Source organism: Poecilia reticulata, chromosome 14, assembly GCF_904066995.2.
Source record: "Poecilia reticulata chromosome 14, P_reticulata-male-v2, whole genome shotgun sequence".
NCBI lineage: Eukaryota > Metazoa > Chordata > Actinopteri > Cyprinodontiformes > Poeciliidae > Poecilia > Poecilia reticulata.
In genome coordinates this window covers 20,458,797-20,481,314 of record NC_088843.1, presented here as the reverse complement: position 1 = coordinate 20,481,314, position 22,518 = coordinate 20,458,797, and the positions used below count along the sequence as shown (strand labels likewise).

The 22,518-nt window shown below is 39.6% G+C and overlaps 1 protein-coding gene across 4 annotated transcripts in view; it reads right to left on the bottom strand.

Annotated features, from left to right (window-relative positions):
• The window catches only part of opcml (opioid binding protein/cell adhesion molecule-like), a 285,958-nt gene that overhangs the window by 35,638 nt on the left and 227,802 nt on the right, over positions 1-22,518 (bottom strand). For all 4 annotated transcript variants that reach the window (XM_081615739.1, XM_081615740.1, XM_081615738.1 and 1 more), the window contains one exon: positions 13,416-13,541. In XM_081615739.1, the coding sequence (XP_081471865.1) occupies positions 13,416-13,541 (126 nt within the window). The remainder of the gene's footprint in view (positions 1-13,415; positions 13,542-22,518) is intronic.

Genomic DNA, 22,518 nt, shown 5'->3' with positions numbered 1-22,518 from the left:
TTCTGTCCACTGTAAAGCCAGCAGCTTAGCAGAGGCTGATAGCCTCAGTATGTAAGAGCAGAGATGGCGTCTTAAAAGTCTGATTGAATTATTAAACTAAGACTTTTTTTCTGGAATCAAAGTAGACAGAACACAGGTAGAACATAAAATCTTGAATCTGTGTGATATTCAGCCTTTTGGATTTTGTGAGTGAGTGACTGTTTGCGTTGAGTGGATTTTGTGTGTTTGGAGTGTGTGTGTGTGTGCGTGTGTGTGCGTGTGTGTGTGTGTGTGTGCACGACTGTCTCCCAGAGGTACAGCACAGCGCCCAGGAGCAGTAAAGTGTAGTGAACCTCAGCAGCCCCAGGCTACAGACACCAGGCACACCCAGAGAGCCGTCATGTTATTAAATATCAAAACATTATATTTAATGGCGTCTCCTGTTTCAAAAGAACTGCTCTGTTTTTGTTTTAGAACATATTTACCAGGTCGGTGTGCAGTTCTCTGTGAGTTCTGCAAACCTTGAAGCCTTTGTTTCATGCTTTCCTCCTTTCTCCCTCTGCCCATTTCCTGGGCTATTCCTGCCAATAAGGGCCACTACTGTCAAATCTTTTTCGACAAAAAATATGTTTTTACTGACTTCAAGAACTGCATTGCCATTCCTCAATGTGCCTCCATTATGTTCTTTGTTCTCTCTGAATGAATGGAAACCCACGACCCCCCTATGGATAACAGGCCACGTACAAATGATGAATGGATGGAATATTTACCTGATTGAGTCGAGGTTAAATCTGTTATTAGTAAAAAAAAAAAAATGGTCAGGACTACATGTTGCTCTTAAAAGAAAGAGCAAGAACTGCTTTCAACCCAATGAGCAAGATAAGAATTTTTTTGCAGATCAAATCTCTAAAAAAAATAAATAAAAATGTAATGTCTGCATTTTATTGAAATCTAAAATCCTCCCAAAGGACTTAACATAAATATTCTGTCAGCCCAGGAGTCCACTTACACCAATTTGTTTATTTATTTTTTTTTTTAGCTGTTTATATCTTTTTAATATTCAAACCTTTTTCACTTTGATCATATAAAAGTGAACACCTGAGGACATTTGGATTATTTCTCACCATGACGATGCCGACATTGTGCAGACTTTGTGGCAGTTTCTTGGTTTTCCAGTTCAGCTCTTCCCTTGGGCACTCGTTATGTCATTCTGCAGCATTTTCTCTGTTTGCTTGGAAGCCTGTGACATTTTATATTCTTCCTCCTCCTGCTGCTCTGGTCCTCTGATGGTCTTCTGTTTCTGCCCGTCTCTGCAGTTTGGTACAGTTTACAGTACATGTTTTCAGTTTGCTCTCTCTCTGTTTTTTTTTTTGTTAGCTTGTCCGTTTAGCTTCAGTGTATATCAGTACATTTAAAAATAATAATTAGACTGCTCTGATGTTCGCATGCAGGGTTCTGCCTCTGCGTCGCCCCCCTGATGAACTGCTGACCGGTCCGGTGGTCATCCTGCCTCTTGGACTCACATTGCTGGATCTGCCGTCATGTTCTGGCTCAGCAGGAGAGGAGGATGGCGAGCTTGTTCCTGAACTGAATCTGATGAAGAATGTGTTCAGATCATTGGCTCCAGACCTCCGTCTGTTCAGTCCTCCTGCTCGCAGCCTCTGATCCTCTTTATCCCTGACCAAACATCTCTGATATTGTTGTGCCGGAGCCTGCTGACCAGGTTCTTCCTACACACCTCCTCGCTGCCTCTAATCTTGACTTTAAGTTGCTTCTCTCTCTTCCTTAACAAGTCTGTCTCCCATTGAGTCTCAGGATAAAAAAAACAATATGTTTTTTTTCCCCTTTTATATCCTTTCTTCAAAGTCTATCACAGTGTTTCTCAACCTTTTTTGGGCCAGCGCCCCCCCCAGCCTTTATCCAGGTCCCTCACCGCCCCCCACCAAAGAATTTGCAGGCTACTTTGCACTGACCATTATTTTATCATTAATATTACTATCACTATTGTATTTATCATCAAAAATAATTTCCCAGAGAACAAAAAAGCCATGGGAACAGAAATTATTTTCACAGGTGTTTATGAAAAATTTAATGGACATTCAACTTAAAATTTGTAGTCCTAACAGCAGCCAATCAGAGTGCAAAAAATATTCTTGTTTTTTTGCCATTTTCTAGTTGAGAAATATTCCACAAAATGACCAGATAAAAGATGAACAGCAATGGGAGTTTAAACTTTGATATATTTGATCTATAATGACTGAGCTCTGCAACATTAAAACATGGGTAGAACTGTAACTACATTAATCATAGCTCTTCTTCTTTTCAGTGTTTGTCAGTTTCTGGTGGTGCAGCTCTGTGCTGCCTTCAGGAGAATGGGACATCAGAGTATCAACCATGAAATTTCACCCACATGGCATTTATTGTGCAAACCAGAGCTTTCAGTGGAAAAACAAAAGTTCCAGGTCCTTTTAATGCCGTACAAATATGAGACAGAAACATGGATTATATCTTTATATAGACCTGTCTATTCATTTATAGATTAATAGTTTTACTGGACAGAAATTACAAAGAACAAATCTGGTTCTTAATCAAATCCTAATGAGTCAAATTCAAAGTGTCATGGAGTCATCGGCCTCATGACATTCACACTGACATGAAATATAATATTGAAGAAATAAATATATCAAATCTAATTAAAAACATAAACAAGTGATCAGTTCTTTACTGTTATGGTCTGTAAGATATATTTATTCTCAGTACTAGATGTGGTCTCAACAAACCCATGACACTTCAACAATATTATTTTACCTTTTATCTGGAAATAGTGTCTGTTTATTCTTGCCATACAGTCCCTTGTATTAATTATTGCTCTAAAGGTCTTGCCATACCAGTTTATTCCTCTGTATTTACTTTAGTTTCTTAGTTTATTCTTGCATTTTGTTCTTCATTCATTTCCATTTAGTTTCCTTTGATTAGTATTATCCTCTCTTGGTTTATTGCTATGTCCACTTTAGTTTCCTTCCTGTTGCTAGATTTATTTTATCGTTTATTGATCATCAGTAATTTTCACTCATCACCTGCTGCGCCTCCTAATCGTCATGTGTTTCACATTATGTGTTGATTTTTTCACTGTTCAGCGTCAGATTCTCTGTTTTTATGCCATAATTCACATCTAGTTCGTCGCTCCGTTTTATGTCCCGCTTCTCCTGTTTCAGAGTTTTGCGTAAACCCCTAAGGTGCAGGGCGGTCGTGAAGCATATCGATGGGGAAAAGGCAGACTGACATAAACCTTTCAAAACAACTGAAACTATTTCTGCATTCTGATTATTGAAATTTAAAAGTGCTGTGTTGTTCTATTACCCTCGTTTCATACCGGACCACTTACAGCACCGGTGTTAACACTATAAAATGAACGTTCTCTATCGTGGTATCACCCATGGAGGGATTTCTTGATTTAAATTCATTTTTCAGAGGGATACAAAGTCAGGGTATCGTGATTTTAATATGTTTATAAGAGCGATTTTCTGTTGTTCTTCTATGTAAGCGGGCAGCTTTCAAACGGAAATAAAACACTTTTTAATAGGTTGCTGCTTTGACATGATCACAGAACTGGCAAAACATATAAAAATACCAGACAAAGTGAATCACAGCACCGTCATCAGCCGGTGTAACGCTGAACTGATGGGGAGAAGCTAGTAGCAGGAGCGGAGCTGCCCCAAAAACTAACAAACACTGAATAGAAGAAGAAGAGCTGCCATCTATACCGTTGCAGCCAAGCATGATTTAATGTTACGAAATACAGTTTTAACAAGTTGCTCAAAGTCTAAACTGGCATTGTTGTGCATTTAAGGTGTAAAGTTTACCTTCGACCAAACGCCCCCCAAAGGAATCCCAGCACCATCCTTTTGTAAAAATGTCTGCCAGCGCCCCCTGCCGTCCTCTGAACGCCCCCTGGGGGGCGGTACAGCCCACGTTGAGAACCGCTAGTCTATCAGATAAAAATCCTGGTAGAGAAATGCAATCATCCAGTAACGACGCTGGCTGGTCGTCAGGAATTTTAACTCGTCAAGAAATAACATACAGGGTATTTGTGAAATGTCATGTCAATTTACATTTACGAAATGTTAATCTCTTTTCTGTTCCTCATATAGGTTTTATTTTACGCTATGAACACCAGCATACGTCCTCACTCTGCTCCCTGTGATAACTGCATCGCCAGCACCAAGACGTGTTTCTTAGCGTTTCCCTTATCTCCAGGCGGCATTACTAGAAAAGTGTGCATTTCTTTTCTGCTGTGTAACACCATGAGTGACACTGTTTAGGAGAATAATCCCGAGTTGACAGCAGCTGTCTGGGCTGCTGTGCTTCTGTCACAGTCTCTCTGCGCTGCCAGTTCCTCAAAAGATGTCCTTCAGCTTCCATGTGAGCATCGCGCCTCACTGTTTAATGTCAAATCCTAAACCCACAAATTCCAAAGAATTGGGGAAAAAACAAAATAAAAGCAAAACAAACAAAAAAAAACACACACACACACAAGTAAGCTTTGCAATTACTTAATGTAATTGATTTTATTCATGAAACGTTTTTAAAAGATGTCTTCTGTCTCGATTAAATAGTTTATGCTGTCTGTCGAATTCCTGACGCTACGCAGCGTAGAGAACAATGTGACATTTCTCTGCTGTTATGGTGTAAAACTGACATTGTGTGTTAGCTTCACATAATTGTATGTTATGATGTTTCATAAAAGCATCTAGTCATGCCTGTTTCTGCAAACTGCCACCAACCAAACCATCCGTCCTCAGCAGGACATGCTGTGATGCAACGGGTGGGGTAAACTTTAAAGGCGCATTCTGCCCTTTTTAGCTTCACTGACACATATGATGTGATATGAAATCCTCGAAATAAAGAAAGAAGAAAAAAAAAAACAGCTCAGTATCAGTTTCCTTCATTAGTGCTGAACATTTCTTTTCTGTCAATTTAGCGCATTCAGTTGATTTAACCAGCTCACAGAAAATGTCCTCCACCCCCCCAAAAAAACGGATCCAGTTCATTTCCAGTTACATAAAAAGCAATTCAGTCTGACACGATCCAATTACGAATCAGTTCAAAACAGTCGGGTTCCCTTTTAAATTCAGCTGCTTGCAGCCTAATTAGATTGCTGTGATGCAACACAATCAGCGGCAGGAACAGAAAACTTATTTCTGGATGTTAGTTGTTTGCAGCGATGTCAGCAACATGTTATTTAGAAACACATTACTTGAAATGTTTTTACTGTAAACCTCTTTCTTTCCAGTAATGAGCAATTTAACCCGTAACTATTAACAAACCATCAGTCAGATCAAAATCACTCATCCAAACCACTCTGCAATTTTACTTAGTAAATAGAAACACTGTGATTACAACTTAGTGATCTCTGCCGGGTTGTTGTAAATATTTTCTATTTAAATGGTCTAACTTGTGCTTCAAATAATTTTGTTTGCTTATTTTTTGCATTTAAAGCTCATGACTACATATGTGCATTATTTATTTGATAAAGAACAGATACAAGAAACATTGATCAAGACGTTCAGATGCGTTCTTCTGTATTCATAGCCGTGGCTAATTCACAACTCCGGTCTTTACAAATTACCGTTAAGAGTTATATATTCGACGAAAAGTTAAGATCAACAGTAAATACAATACAATTATTAAAAAGCGATGTAAAATAATCTATTCAAAATGAGTGAATTGAAAGAATAATAATGAGTACAGTTCTGATTTATCTCCAGCAAATTCCTAAGCCACAAAGTGAACATTTTAATGTCAGTTATGGTCTTAAAGTCAGACGGCAGCGACAGCCAAAGCTTACAGCTCCTAACAGAGAAGGCTGCTTGTCCAAAGGTCGTCCTGTAAAATGGTGTTTTACAGTCGTGATCTGTGGCACTTCTGCTGACTCTGTTGGCGTTCGCTCTCTCTACAAGTGCATGAAAGAGCTCGGCTGCTAACGACGGATGCATTTACGGAATTGTTTAAGGATCCTGTGAAATGCGCCAACCGATAATGCACACGCTGAATTTAAATTAGATTTCACGCGAATTCAGTTTGCAAAGACTTGTCTGTGTTGCACAGCTTTGGTGAGGTGCAACAGAGAATCGCTGTTGTTCTGACTGATGCTCTAAGGGTCAGACAGAGAGGTCAAGGTCCTACCCAGGAGGCGCCGTGGAGCCGTGCAACGAGCCGGCATGCTGATGTACAAATCAAAGACGTGTTTTTATTCATTTAATGTTGAACGATTTAGTCCTACACAAGTCTGTGTTTTTCATTCAGCCATAGTTTTCCTATGTACTGCATCTCTAGTCCATTGTTTAAAATGCCATAGAAATATTCATCTGAATATCAGTTAGTGGTTTTCGTCTCTTTGCCCTCTCAAACTTTCCCGCATGGAAATTTGTAGACTAACATATGTGAGAAACACATGACGACATTACTAAAAACAAACTATGGGGAATGAAAACATTACTAAAAATATAAATCAAATGACAAATACAGGTAATATGAAAAAGATCATTCTGGAGTTCACCGATGTGCAAACTGGACACGTACTTTGTTTAAAAAGCATGTATAAAGCTAAACGGCTTTAAAACTTGCACTTTTTAGAAAAAAATAAATAAATTGCACCTTTGGTACTTTTCCCTTCAGATTTGTAGAATTAAGAAAACGCTGACTAAAAAGTTAGTCATTGAATGCTTAAGCTTCACACAGCCTCTGTAGAGATTTATGCTTGCTGTTGGTTTTGTGCTGTGTTTCTGCCTCAAAAAAAAAAATGCTTGCTGTTGGTTTTGTGCTGTGTTTCTGCCTAAAAAAAAAAAATAAAAATCATTGTAATCAATGCTAATTCTTAACCCTTTCTGGGGAAATGACAGACAAACGATGAAATCATACGCGTAGAGGAAAAGTGGGAGAGTATCAAAAATGTTTGACTGAAGTCATTCAGTTTAAAAGACACTATGCATGTATGTATGTAAACTCTTGAATTCAAGGAAAGTTACAAAGTTGTTTTTTTTGGCATTTAGCAATAGAAATAATATTGGTAATTCTAAGCTAAAACTATAAAAGTTTGGTTGGATTTAACTTTAGACAGTAAGGGGTGGAGGGTTGAGTTTGTGTCCTTTTATTTGGTGTATGAAAATATCTGATTTCTCCTCAAGCTCTCTTTATATATTTCTAACAGAATCGCTCATCCTACCTGGTAAAAAAACCCCTGCAGACTGTTGGATTTTCCAGATGGGTGGGGTATTGGGGGGTAGTAATGTATTCAGGAGAGCTTAGAGAAACTGAGTGATTATTTAGTAAATTTATGCTCAAGTACTGAGGCTGTTATTTTACTCAAAAATCATATAAAGCATAGTGCTTATTTATTATGTCTGCCAGCTCTAATCTAGATCATGCCGTTAGTCTACAGTATTTTACCCTTTATTCTGTTTTTATATATTTTATGCGATACCTTTTATTGTCTACTAAAGGGACAATAAAATTAACTTCTATCGTATTTCATTCTATTATGTCCTCAGAAATAGATTCCCAACACCAGCATCTGAGGTGAGATCCTCTGTGGGTTGATTTAGGGCGAGTTCCCCCTTCGTTTCCTCCTCACCGAAAGAAATCAGGTGAAGTGGTTCCTCCAACTGGGATGCATCTTGAACGCCCCTTCTGGAGGGCTTACAGGGAATCTTCTGCTGTACATATCTGATTTTAATATTTTGCTTTGATTCTGGAGGTAAAAATTTCAAACTTGTGTGTATTTTGGGAAAACCCTTACCACTTTGGGGCTGAGGTTGAGCTCATGTGTCTATTTGATTTAATAGTTTAGCAACAGAAAAGGGTTGCCGAATTAAAAATGTCAATTTGTCGATATTTTTGCTCAGTTTTGTTTTTTGATTTAAATGTGATTAATTGGGATTGGTTAACTACAATTAACTAAATTCAGCATATGAAGAGTCCCACCACTAGTTATTTCATCTAAATTGTATTTTGTGCAGGGAGCATGGAAGACAAGGACTGTCTTCATGGTCCGTCTTCAAAGGACCATGAAGACGTCCATTTGTCTTCATGTTGTCTTCTAACGGCTGTCTATCCAGGGTGTACCCCACCTGTCGACCAATGACATACAGAGATGGGCACCAGCCCTCCACAACCATGGCCAGTAAGGACAGGCAGGTATAGATGATGGATGGATGGATGACATTTGGAGCTGCAGTCACGTACAACTCTAGAAATGACTCCATAGTGAAATCTGAGAGAGTGTTTGCCCACTGGACATCTGCTGGACTGACCCTTGATAGGCTGGAGGGATCTGAACCGCGCTGTCCCTAAACAAACAGTTTTCCTCGAACTATAAACCTTTTAATCCTTCTGCTGACCTGCTGCTGGAATCAGAGGACGCTGCTGAATAATTTATGAAGTCCCCTTGTGCTCAGATGGAGACTAAGCATTGAACTGCATAAAATAATGGTGACTTAAGTTGGCTTGGTACATATATTAAGTAAAGGGCCAATGAGGCTGCACATTTATGGTCTGCCGCTCTCCACACAAGTCTCATTTATGTCAACACATCTACTGCAGGATTTATCGGCGCAAATTATTGTGGCTCGAGAGCCTCTCTGCAGCTAGTGGTGGAAGGAGGGGGGAGCAGGGATATTATTTACTATCTTGTGGAATATGATGGCCGCTCAGTTTACCTAGCCTTAAAGTAGACCCCATCGTTTTTATTTGGTTTCGTTTCCTCGGCAGCAGGAGGCTGTTTCCTAATGTCACACGTCAGTTTGAAAGTGGAACGTCAACGCTTGCTTCTGTGTCAAACAGCTGCTGTGCTACAGTTGTTGTTTGTTACTCGCAAACTGTGAGTGTGAAATTGTTTTAATTGGTAGTTCATACAAAAAAAAACCCCAACAACCGTCAAACGACAAAGCGGCTACAGGGCAAAATCTGAGAGCTTCGCAGAGTGCAGCTGGACTCTGGGAGAAGGTCGCTTCCTTTAGCGTTGATCTAACAGCTGTGAGTGCTCTCCTCAGAGGGAGCAGTCCATTACTGCTGGTAGCAAACGAGAAAAAGCAAACCATGAGGAGCAGCTCGGGAAAATGCCTCTCTGAGGGAAAAGCCATTTAAGATTCCGTGTGACAACGAGAATTTGCTTAGCCGCCTTAACATTTCTCTACGTAGTCTGTCTGTTCATGCAACTCAGAGAAATGTCAAATAAGATAATCCATTACGCTTTCCCCCCACAAACACAGAAACAAAACACACCTACAGGCAACACATCGAGCTGTCTGTATTCGGATGCCAGGAGAACTCGTTTCAAGTGAAATTCCTTTTGCCACGACTGCAACCCGCTACCTACAGCTGGAAATTAGGGAAGTTAATGAAGCACGGCTCTCTTTGAATAAAACCCATCAAGTTTAGGGTTTAAAGAGGAAACGAAGTGATTTTTTTAATGATGGATCGGAAACGTTACGGTGATCCACCTGGCTTTGTGGGAAAGATTCTACTGGCTGGAGATAATGGGGAGGGAGTCGGAAACAGCTGGGCTGTAAGCATCCCTGTCATTTCCAGGCTGAACATCTAATCCTATAGAGAAGCAGCACATGACTCACGCTGCTCAATGCTCAGTGGGAAGCGCAGTACTGACACAATTAGAGCACGGCACACACGAGTATGCATGAAGATGAGAACACACACACACACACACACACACACACACACACACACACACACACACACACACACACACACGCACACACACACACGCACACACACACACACACGCGCAGCTTCTTGGCATTTCCTTTGGCTGTGATGTGCCAAGAAAACACCAAAACAGCTGTGGCCACCAGCCAAGTCTTAATTTGATTGGAGCCAGTTTGTCAGGCCACAGGTTGTGCTGCTCCAACTACCTAAATTACTCAAGCTGAAATAAAACAGGTCAGTAGATTTAAATCTGGCTGCAGTCATCATACATAATAATTTGGCTGGAAATGCAAAAAAGGTGTAAAGAGGTAGATGTTTTAAAGTAAGCGGCATTTAGCGTGTAAACAGATATTCCTATGAAGTAAACTCTAGAGATGTGTGGTGGAGATTCTCTTCACTATATGTGAACTGAACACACGTTTCGTATAAAATCCTAATGGAGAGAGTAACTAAAACGCAAAGAAAATAAATACAGAGTAATATATGTTTGGACAAAGATAAACAAACTGCCGTTTGTCCCCTTTCTTTTCCATCTCTATGTTCATTATATTCGAATAATGAATATAGAAATTTATAATAAATGGAAAGGTATTTATGAAGGAACTTATCTTCGCAGTATAATGTAACTTCCCATATTTGTCTGCTTTGACATTTGCACACGTACCGTGACAAACCCTCGTGAAACTCAGAGAGCTCCGAACGTGACACCTTGCAGACTTCTACTTGTGTGCGGACGCACCGTTTGTCAGACAGAGTTTAATTTATGTCTTCAGCAGCGGAAGAAATAAATGACGTGAACCCAAAGGGAAAGCGGGAGTACTCCTGTGATCAGAGCATTAGTTTCCAACAGGTTGCCGACAGACAAGGAATTAGAATGAATGGAGCTGAGGAGTCTAAATTTAAACCGAGCACCAAAAGCTCTGCAGGTGTTGTTCTTTTTTTTTACTTCATAGAGGTAAAAAGCCCAGGGAGGAAAAATCCTCATTCCACATTATGCTTGGCTTATGACAGACCACCAGAGAAGAAATGTCAGCTTCTCGAAAGAATTAACAGCACTGCCGAGAGCAGATGAGGGATGAGTTTAGATTTTAGAAATAATGGGTAAAGTTATGTTTTCTGATGGGTAATAATTCATCAGATCATGACGTTTAGATTTATTTGTGGTGTTCCTTGTTTACGTTGAAGCCAGCTGCTCTGGATGTGGTGAACAAAATTCTATGCAAAGCATTATGGGTAGTAGGGATGAGGCAGACCCTGATACAATGGGACGCAGGAGTCCATATTTTTAAAGGATATTATTACTCTACCATTTTAGGTGCAATGCATGCAAAGTCTAGATCCCAGTGATACATAATGGAGGAACTTTGACTGCCCTTGATGTCAACACTTGATATATAGTTTTTGTACTTTAGGCTAAACAGAGCGGTGGGAACATTGTGATGCAGAATAGTGAAAGAAATGTTGATTAATCCTTAATCAAAGGGTCCCAGGGAAAAAAAACCTGAATATTATCTGTGTATTTATGAGTTTAATATGCTTATATAAATTATGTGTGTGTGTGTGTGTCTGTGTGTACTTGTATGCACTACATATAGCAGACCGCTTTCACAGCTTTTATCAATGCAGGTCATTTGTGGAAAGTGAGGACATTTTCTTGGCCCTCACTTCGTTCAGGTCTTCTGCTCTCTCCTGGCTAAGCTTAGAAGTACGGTGTTAACTAAGTTTTGGTTAAGGTTAAGGAATAAACTAGTGAAGTGTTAAGGAAACATCTGGGTTAGGCATAAATGTGGTTACTAAAAAGAAACTGAATACAAGCTCCTCTGACTGATAGAAGTACAAGGTTGTGTGTGTTTGTGTGCGCATTATAGAGGGTGAGACATTCAGAGACCTTTTTTTTTTTTCTTTTTCACGGAGCAGCCATCACGTTGTTAATCCTGCTGTTTTCGCCAACATGACCTTTCAAATGTTCATCTTCAGGCTGTACAATCCCAGAAAACTTTCTGTCCTCCGCTTAAATCTTGCCAGTATTTTTAGCGCACTATAGCTGACTGTACTTGAAGGAAACTGCTTCTCAGGGGTGAAAATGCACTCCGGATTTCTGTACCGAACTGACAGTAAAGTCTGCTGTCCGCATTGTATTTCAAAGCGATCAGAACTGCAAGGCAGAGAACAACTTGATTGTTAAAATAAAGACACAGATTTCAAGGGTTTTAAGAATTTCGCAACCCTTCCTGTGATTGTTTATTTTTTTTACGTTCTTCATATTCTAATTTGTCCGGTGTTTAATGGGCACAACGGAGGCAAAAAGACGATTCTTTTTACTCAACATCTGTATCCGCGCTCCCGAGGTAGAACAGTGCCGTTGACAAAATGAAAGCTGGACGTGTAGGAATTAATTCAGCGCGGTGCGCCACAGCGAATGGGGGAAGAAAGCAAAAAAAAAAAAAAAACAATGGAGAAAAATTGTTGAAGAATTAGTCAAAATCACTTGCTCTCTTTTTTTCCTCGATCTCTGTGTCGGCTACTCTTCGCGTAGACCCGTTGCCGTAGCAACTGATTGACGACAGCTCCATCACTGTGTCAGGACTCGCCACCAAAGATACGCAAACATTTCACAGAACATTCAGAGAACAGAACATTGAGTCTGTTCCAGGGTTATGTTTTCCAGCTTGATGCTTATTTTGCGATAGTTAGCAAGCGGTCGTCTGAACAAAGCGCTGGTTGCTTAGTTCCTCACGTGTACATGTAAGATTTGGCGTTTTGTGTTGACAAATAAAACCAGTGCTAGACATTGTCGATGAGTAGGGGGCGTCACATTGCAACATGTCTAATCTCCTGGGTGAAGCGCTTCGTCAGACAGGTTTGAGTTTTGCCGTAGTCCTCACCATGCAGATGAGGGATCCTCAGACAAGAGGGTCACCAGCCCAGTGCAACATCTTCATGGTGTGATGACGCCCCGGCACCTGAAGCTTTTCTGTTCCATTGAAGAAAGAAGGATCCCCAGATCTCTGACTGATGAAACGAGGCGTCTCCAGTGGGATCTCCTCGTCATGCGTCTTACTTGAAATCAGTTCCCCTCACAAGATAAAACTTTCTTCCGCATTCGCTAAGTTAATGTTTCCAAACTGAGCTGGACCGGCCTCGCTGGTCCAGCTCATGTTCTGCCACGCTCTTCTGCAAGACAGAACGACGTTTTGCCTTCGCCATCTTGGGATCATGGCAGTGTGAATGCCTGACTGAAAATAACATTAAAAAAAAAAGTAGTTTATGTGCAGATTTTGACTTGCTAAGGCTAATAAGCATAACCCGTCCATCACCTGGTGAACAGCTTGGCGACAATTGTTTTTTTTAAAGAATTTTTCTCCTCTTTTTTTTGTGTCTCTTGCTGGTGTTTCTTGTTTTTGCACGTTTAATAACTACTTACAATCTGGTTATGATTCAACCTCAATGATTATGAATGTCTTTAAATTATTCTCCCATCTTAAAACTTTTTCAAGTTTCGTAATTTGTATTAGTTTTTTTCCCCCCTCTTCCACACTGAAACACACATCGCGGCCAAAAGTATTCAGTTGCCTGAAAATGAAGAAATTCAGGTCTTAACAATGAAGATCGTGGGTTACAAGACACTTTATGGAATAAAACTTTGCTGACGAGCATTGGGGCAGAAACGGGTCTTAGTAAAACAGTAAAACAAAAGAAGAAGTCCTCTCTACCTCTGGCTGACTGATGCCTCCATGTGACGCTGGCCTCAGGTCGTCCCACCGCCTGGCACATCAGATTGACGCTGCTGCCCTCGTTCACCGTGACGTCCTTCGATATATTCGTTATCTTGGCAGGTACTGACAAGAGAAGGGAAAAGGAGTGATTGATGTTTTCAATGTAATTAAAGACACGTGAACAGAGAGCCCACAGTCCCACATGATCAGAGGCACAACATGGATAAAAATAACACCAAGGTTGGGGACTCAATTAGCATGAAATTAGCTGACAAATCTGACAATCCTTTGGCATGCCGTGATGTTCTACATGATTGATTTTCTTCATAGCGTACTGTAGCTTTGCTGCGCTGCTCATTAGACGAGCATGAAATGATTCGGAGCTGGATGGGATTTTATTTATTTTTTTCTTGTATGTGTCTCTGACAAGGCCATGTGTGTTTATGCTTTGAGACGAAAGATTTAAATCAAAGGTTTTTCCATTTGCTCTCACTTTGCTTTTGGGTGTGTGCTTTCCGACGGGTCGTTTATATAAACGGAAAAGCTTTTTTTTCTTTTCTTTTTACTTATTTATCAATTTCTATTTTCATTAAACACGGCACGTTTAACTGTAATATGTACTAAAACTCGGCTCTCATTCCCTTTTTTGTTTAATTCAGCGCTTCCACTAATCTGGACCGGAGTTAACCTTCCAAAACTAATCAATACAATAATTATGCGGCTCTCTTTATGTCGACCTTATGTTAAATTTTAGCATTTATTTTGTAAACACAAATCAATATGTCACATAATTTTTAAAGAAGCATAGGTACCTGGGGAAATATATTAATATCAAGACTGAAAGGAAAACAGGGAAAAATGATTTTTTTCCCTCATTTCTTTTGTAAGCACAGGGGAAGTCATTGCAGAACATCTAATCTTAAAGGTCAGGCATTGTTGGCTCTATTTGCAGGCTCCCACTCGCCACATAAGAAGTCAATAAGGGAGGTTTTACAAGCTAAGAATTGACCTTGGTGTATTTCCTCTTTGTTTGGTTTGTTTACTATGAAATAGACAGAGAACCATCTTTGCGGCTCTGCGTGAGCCCAAACAGCCCTCCTCTTGGAGCATTTTCCAATTGTCAGTAAATCGGTATCTTTATAATCCAATAGAGGGCCCTAAAATGATTTGAGTCCCCTTCTCTATGAGAAGTCTTCCCTTGTTCAACAGACAGAAAGGCCTCAGCTTATTCTCCAGACAAAGAATGAAAAAAAAAAGGAAGAAATAACAAATTCTGATTAATTCAAAATTTGTATATCGCTAAGGTAAACAAATCTAGATGGTATTAAATAATTCTGGTGCATCTGAGAGGTCTGTGTCATTTCATCTAAGCCTAGCTCTCATTTGCATTTCCTAACATGACATTTCCTTTAGGTTTAGCTCAGCAACTAGCTAAAAAGAGACAGAAGGAAAACACAGAATTATTTATTCTCAACAGCAACAAGGAAAGCATGACCAGCTACGTCCCCATTTAAAACTCTCAGCTCCTCACCTGGCAAAAAGCGAGGAAGAAGCTTTGCATTAATACGTCTAATTGTAAGATACTAAAGATTAATTAGGGATGAAATGCAGCGCGGGATGTCAATGAGTCTCTGAGTGGGGAAAAAAAAAGCAAACTGTGGCGGTTTAAAACTGCAGCACCTCCAGCAGAGAATGAATGAACGAGCATCTGTGTCCTTCTGCTTTGAGACGCCGGTGGCCTGGCGATAAAACTCACAGCTCCCCTGCTACTCGGGCTGCTGTGACTGAGACAAGAGGGCCTGTAGAAATGTGACTCTGCATGTTTGTGCTGCCAGTGCGCTAAAGCCAACAAAGTTTGTGTAGCTGCATTCCTCTGTCATGCTTTTCTTTCTCAGATCGTCCTGCTGCTAAATGTGCACGGCATTCGTTGTGAGTTTTTGTCAGCTCGTCTGCTTCGTTAAGGTGCAGTCGGTTTGCAGCCGGGTTCGTAGCGATTGCAGATTCCAACACACCCATAAGTCTCAATCGCTCCTGCAGTGTTTAACCCAGGTCTTATCTCCAGACGCCGCTGAGTTTCCAGTTATATCCGTTGCACTCTTGCAGCCTCGCCTTCAGAGCTGAACCAAATAAAGTCATCTTGTGCTTTTACTGACGTACCTCACTCTTAACGGTGCTGCAGAGGATTGCCTGACGGTAGAGCAGAGCTGCCTTTATCTATTTTGACTCTGTGCAACTATTTGCAAAAGATAAACGCCATATTTTGTTTTGTGCACCTTTTAGTGCGGTAGCTTCCATCGAAGTGCACATATAAATAAGACAGCAATACAAAAGAATGGCCTGGGTGCAGTCGACTCTGCTGAGTCCTCTGGGCCAGAGAGCAAACCCTCCACAGCACAACTGACCAACTGTGCCTTCTTGCCAACAGCAGCAAACTTCTGCAGCTCTTTTTTTTTTGTTGTTTCGTTTGTTTTTCCTGAACTGCGTAGTTTTCCCGTGGAGGTTTCAGCTCTTATGAGAAAAAAAATGAATCTTGAACTAAGCAGGACGAACAAAAGGTTGTGGATGACTCGATAAAAAATGTAAGACTGATCAGTGAAGTCAGCATGTTTTGAGAACATGCAATGTTACATGTGCAGAATGTAAGGCAGGCCGCTGTGGAGTAACGCACAATGTCTACAATGTTAACAGTGAGGTGATTTTTTTTTTTATTAAATTTTTTTTTACTTTATTCTTCTGTCATTTTCCAGAAAACTCAAACAAGCAAAAAGCAAAATTTGTGGACTTCTTTACATCTTAACATCCCAAAAGGAAAATATAAATAAAAATTCAACTTCTCAACAGCCTGGACTGTTAGCATGCAGGCTAAACCTAACAATGTAATCTTAATAAGCTATAGAAAAGAAAATAATCTTCTTTACAAACTCTCTACACCGCTAAATCCCTTCAAAATATAATTTTCCACCAGCAGTAGCACCAAAGACAGCACAGATAGAATAAATATATACAACTGTAAAAGAAAACGAAAGCCTCTATTTTCTATTTGGTTCTACCCGCTGGTGCGATCATTGCTAGGAAATAAACCTTTAAAAGCATTCATTTTGGGGTAGCCAGTGCCTCCAAACACCTCAGCTAGATGGTGAGTCGAAACAAAGGGAAACATGAAATGACAGCGAGTATGCACAAAAATATGGACAATAAGGATGTACTTTTAACTTAAAGAAAACTCTAATTTATCACTGACAAACAGACAAACCTGCCATTAAAGTTGCTGCGTGTCTCCATGGTTTCAAACAACCATCAGGCCTCGAAAAATGATATGTGACCAATTCAAGTCAAATTTTGGACAAGAATCCTTTTAGATATTATCATTGCCATGCTCTGAAAAAAATGTAAAATGAGGAAGATTGATGACACTGTTACATTCTTGAACATGTGCCTAATTTTTAAAGACTGGCACATTTTCAGAGTTTTTTAAAGACCAATCTTGTAGTGATGGTAGCCCATGCTGGTTCTTGTTTCTTTGTACTCTGTTTAAAGATAATTTTAGAATGTATGCCACGTTTCTTGCTGTGCTTTACTGTTTTCTGAACAGTTCTACGTTGGTAAGTGTCCATTTCATACTGGCTATGGATGTTGTAGTGTTCAGTATCTGCTTGCGCTTATCCCAATCCACGTAAACAACAAAGAAAGGAATTCTATAGCAGTGGCACATACTGTATGTGCACTATTTATGGTGTCTGAACGTTTTTAAGTTTATTCCGAGGAATTCTTATTAGAAAAAGGAAAATAAATCGATGTCAGCCTGTCACAGGCAGTAATTGTGTATGCCACAGAGTCAGAGGCAAAGGGACTCGATACTGGAGTGTTATTTATCTAAGGCAGCACATGTTCCCTCCCAAGTGAAAGCAAAGCAAACACGGCGGTGGCTGAAAGAGGATCCTTTCAAAGTGGTTCATAACATTATTTCCCTGAAAGCACTACTACTACTGCTTCTGCCTACAAAAACAACAATCTCATTTTTGACAATGTTTTTTTTTCTTCCTTTAAAAGAATATGTAATTGGTAACACTTTATTTGAAGGGGAGTGAATAAGACTGTCATGACACTGTCATAAACATGACATAACACCTGTCATGAACATGAATAAGCCTTCATGAATATTTATGATTGTTGTCATAAAGCGTCATTTGATAAATTATGACACTTTTAATACAAAGTTGACATTATTCAAAATGTCTTTGTTATGACAACTTGACATTAACCAAGAAACCATTACTGATTAAACTTTAGCTTTAATAACATAAAGTTACCTGATTTTTAAAGTGCAATCAGTAATACTTTATAACAAATTTATATCAGTAATGTCTTATTCACCCCCCTTCAAATAAAGTGTTACCAAGTCATTTATAAAAGACAATGTCTTGTCCTTAGTTGATAAAGGGACGTTTAGTGCAGCATCGGAGAACAAACTTTTGAATTCAATTCTACTTCTGTTTCAGTGACAAGAAAAAGTGTTTTGTGGGGGAAATGTTCTTAACCCTCAGTCACCTTGAACCAGGTGGGTCGGTCACAATCGGGGTTTGTTGTCAAAGAGATTCTGTTAATGTGATTTATTGAGAAGGACTCCACATCTCCAAAGGGACGTGGTTCACCAGAGGAAATCATGTAATGCGGAGGAGAATTTCTTTTTGCTTGGGGTTAAATTCCCGTTTGGAATTCTTTTACCACTTAATAAATCTATCATCATTTAAAGAATGCAGCTTGTATTCACTCAACTTCTCCCATTTTTTTTTTACAACAACAAAAAAAAGTGGGACAATTCTGAGTTTGAAACGAACATTAAAAGGAAACATCAAAATGTAAGAACATGAAGAAAAAAAAACGAAAATGCAAAAGCATTCAGAGGATTATATTAGACTGAGGCTGGACCTTTGGCCTCCCAGGATATTAAAGCCTCTGCTCTCGTTCTAACATGAATTAAATCCTGAATTGATGCTTACTTCTTTGTCATATCAAATTATCACCTCCCTGAAGCGGCAACAGAATCGATGTCAGTGAGTTTTTCATCCTGCTGTTTTATTCTTCAGTCTCCTGTCAGTCTCCTGTTCACCACTCTTGTCCTACGGTTGTGAATCCAAAGACAGAATTTTAAGAGAATGAAAGAAACTCAACATCCTCGTCCTGTAGATTTAAAATACCTGAGCAGTGGGAGGAGCGACTGGTGCCTCGTGGAAATTAACTTGTTTCGTTTGGTCACTAGTTGGAAAATTTCTCGAGCATCTATGTGGTTCACATGTCCTTCTGTGCTGCATTTTTCACTGACGTGTTCATTCCAAAGCAAAACCTGCAGCACTGAGGTGATGTTGAATGTTAAGCTCCACTATTGTCTTCTATTAAGAGAGCAAAGGTATGAATAGTTTAGCTTCGCCCTTCGGAGCAAAGCTAAACTTGGGAACATGGCCTAGGGGTTTCCATCCGTACAAAACAGTGTGTGTGTGTGTGTGCATGTGTGTGTGAAGGAAAGAGAGTAAACATTAAGGTGAGAGAGAAAGAGAAATCCTCAAAGCCTGCTTTTCATAAACTGCTCTGAATGCAAACATTTCAAACGCGTTGCCTTTCAACCAGCAGCGTATCAGACCACAGCGAGGAGCTTTCACCAACATGTAAAAACGAAAGACGGTTAAATTATCTTATTTAGCTGACATAATTTTCATCCCAGACACTAGAAATCTGTATCTCTTAGTGTGAGGTGATGAAGCTCACTCAGGACGTTCGGGAAACCAGCAAAAACAAAACAACAACAATGAATTGGGAAGCAGTCGGTTCTGGTTCTGGTTGGCGCACATGGGCTCTATCAGAGCAGCACTGGGAAAACCACTCATCGACGTTCAGACGTCTTAGAAAGTGGAACTGCAAAGGATCTTGGGTATCTCAATTTCAATCGCACGAACATAAAACACGTGAGTTTATGGTCTTTTGTCCGGGTCTGTGTCCCGAGGGTAAAAGTGAAGGCTGCTTGCAGAGATCAGTCTTGCGCAACATTTATAACGTTAGCAATGAGTTCAAACAAATGCTGGGAAATACGGTTTGATCAGTTTGTTTGAGGAAAATGGGGTTTTCGTCTAACCTTCCTTCCTTGTTTGCGGAAAATGGCGGCCAAACAAACAGTTGGCACAATATCTTCCTTCCGTTTCTCACTCACGTATAACAGGCCCAGATCAGGACTGTGCATATTTGCACTAATTAAACCCGGTCTTCTTCTGCTGCTACAAAAAAAAAAAAAGAATATATAGATAGTTATAATAAAACTCATTTGTAGAATTCAGAAATAAAAGCCTTTAATGTCGTCATGATTCTAACATGAGATGAAATTGTTAAAGATCCATAAAACTCCTTGAAGTGAAATACTCTCGACAGCAGTTTCTTGCATGAAAGGCAATTTTGATACAATGAATTGGTACCTTTTTTTTTGTAGATAACCATCTACAAAAGACAAATATTTCCGCTTGTTAAATTGACAGAACAAATTGTGAATCTCCATGAATCTGTTATCAGATGCAAGACGGTACGTCATCTGCTCATTGTGAACATTAATTAAATTACTGCGTATTTAATTTGACTATTTTTAAATTTGTATCCGATGGTTGAAAATGCAAAGCTGTAGGAAAGTATAAAAGATCCGTTGCTTTCCATCAATACCACCACAGTAAGATGTTGCCATTTTGGATTTTCGAAAAAGTTTCCTCAAGTTTGGAGCAGAGAAAAAGATACGACAGCATCGTTGTTCTCAGCAAGACGCTGATTTCATCAGAAAATGTGACACTACTCGTCTGATCAAAGTCAATTATCTGTGACAGTTAGCAAAGATAAACACTCACCGAACGCTCAATTAGAAACACCTGAACTCCTGTTTAATCATGCAGTTTCAGCAAATTAGTCAGTAGGGTGACAGTAGTTTAATGCATAAACTCCTGGAGATCACTATCAGGTGTGATTAAAATGGAGGAAAAATTTGATGTCAATTACTGTGATTGGGACCGGTGGCAGAAGACTCCAATTGTTGCCGTCTGAAAATTTAAGTTGGGATCATCATTCAAAACAGGTTTTGTAGATCAAAGAAAACAAAATGTGGCTGCAGGGGAGTTTTCCACCAAAAAAAATTAAAAATCTCTAGAATAATTTCACACATTTACACGAAAAAATTGGATAGCATCTGCTAGCAAAATTGCTAACTTTCTATGAATAAAGGATTAAAGTTTCTGATGCTGGAAAGTTAGCAACTTCTAAGAAAAAAAATACAATCTGAAAAAAGTCTTCTTGATTTTAGTATAGACTCTTGCAACAAATAATGCTAAAGGCTTTCCACAATTCACCCGTTTTGTGAAGCCTGCGATTCTGAAAATTGGTTCTTTTGTTGGACGTTTTCTTCCAACATCACTAAACCAAAATGCATCTTTCACCAGGTTTGTTGGAACGATTTCAAGCTGAATCAGTTGAATTTTTATTTTTTTCCCCCACTTGATATTATTTCTTACAGTAAAATGATGGTTTCCAGTTTTTTTAATAATAGCCTGATAACTGATCTAAGATGATCAGTTGCTTGTCTAATCTCATTGCTGATATATTTCCATCCTGACATTGTGTTACATCCTTCTACCTTAAAATTGGTCAAAAAAACTGATGCATTGAAAGTTCCTTTAAGTCAAACGTGTGTAACATTTAAGTTCATTCAACGCAAAAAAGTAAGTTGTCATCTCTAAACCAAAAAGAATTAAGTGAGATTAATGCAAATAGGTCCATAATATGAACTATGGCCCAAACACACTTTTTCGAGTGAAGAGCGGCATCACACACTCGTCAAGCCGAGCCCGATTTCAGAAGAACTTTGTTGCATGTCCACATAGTATCAGGTTTGCTCCCGGGGACAGCCTCGGGATCACTAATGATTTGTTTACTTGTGTTACATCGCATAAAAGGTCAAACACACGATCCTTCATGTAACTCAAGCTTCTGAATGTAAAAATAACCACTATTCAAAGTGAAATAGTAGCTTTTCCTCCTGAAATGCAGAGACTGACTTGAATGGTGAAATAAATCAATAGGCAACGACGTGCATTAAGATATTTCTACATTCAATTTAGCTGTCCATAGTCTTTCAGACACATATGTATTTTATTTCCACATTGAACCAATAATCCAAACATAAGAAAAAAACACAACATTTTCAATATTTTAATGTCCAAGGTTAAACAGCTTGATTGTGACTGAATGGCTGCAAATCTGAACAACCACACTTCTGTGTAAACATTATGATCATGATGTAGGATAAACACATAGGATGTTTTCTGCTGCCTTCTCAGACATCTAATTAAGGTAATTCCCTAGAATCTACCACATCTTCCTATAAAGATGGGTGTCTTTCAGTTTTTAGCCTTGCTGCAGAAACACAATCAGTATTGTAAGTTTTGGGTAAATAGTCTTTTTTTCCCCCTGTATGGAGATTTACACACATCCCTGCATGTCCAGTCTAAAAGAAAGCATTCGATTTAGCGCTCCCTCAACTACGGCCAGGAGATTTGGATCAGGACCAAAAATAACGACATCCTTGAGACAAACATCTAAAGGGATGCCTATACGAAGCAGCTGACGGCCTGGGGGCAGGTCAGAGTAGAGATGCTGCTCCTCCTCATCGAAAGATGACAGCTGAAGTAGTTCAGACATCTGTGCCTTCTGAACACATTCCATTAGAGGTTTTCTGGCCATCTCCCACTGGTAGGTCACTTTCTGACAGAACGGACCTCACTGCAGGCGCTATGCAGCACTGAAGCAGCTTGTGACTGGTCGGAGTTGTGGAATGCCTCTAATGAGAGGAGTCTGGGTTTCGTTCTTAAATCTGCGCCACCTGACACTGGATAGGTAGACAACAACGGAGGCAAGGTTCAAGGTCTATAATTTTGTTGTCAGCTCTAATTTGTAGAAATAAGACAAAGTAAAACGGCACCTAAAGGATATGGCTCTGGTAACACGGTTAATGTTACGTATTTAAAGCACAGAGGCCCTCAGGGAGCGGGTGTATGTTTTAGCAAGAGCATAAAGTCAC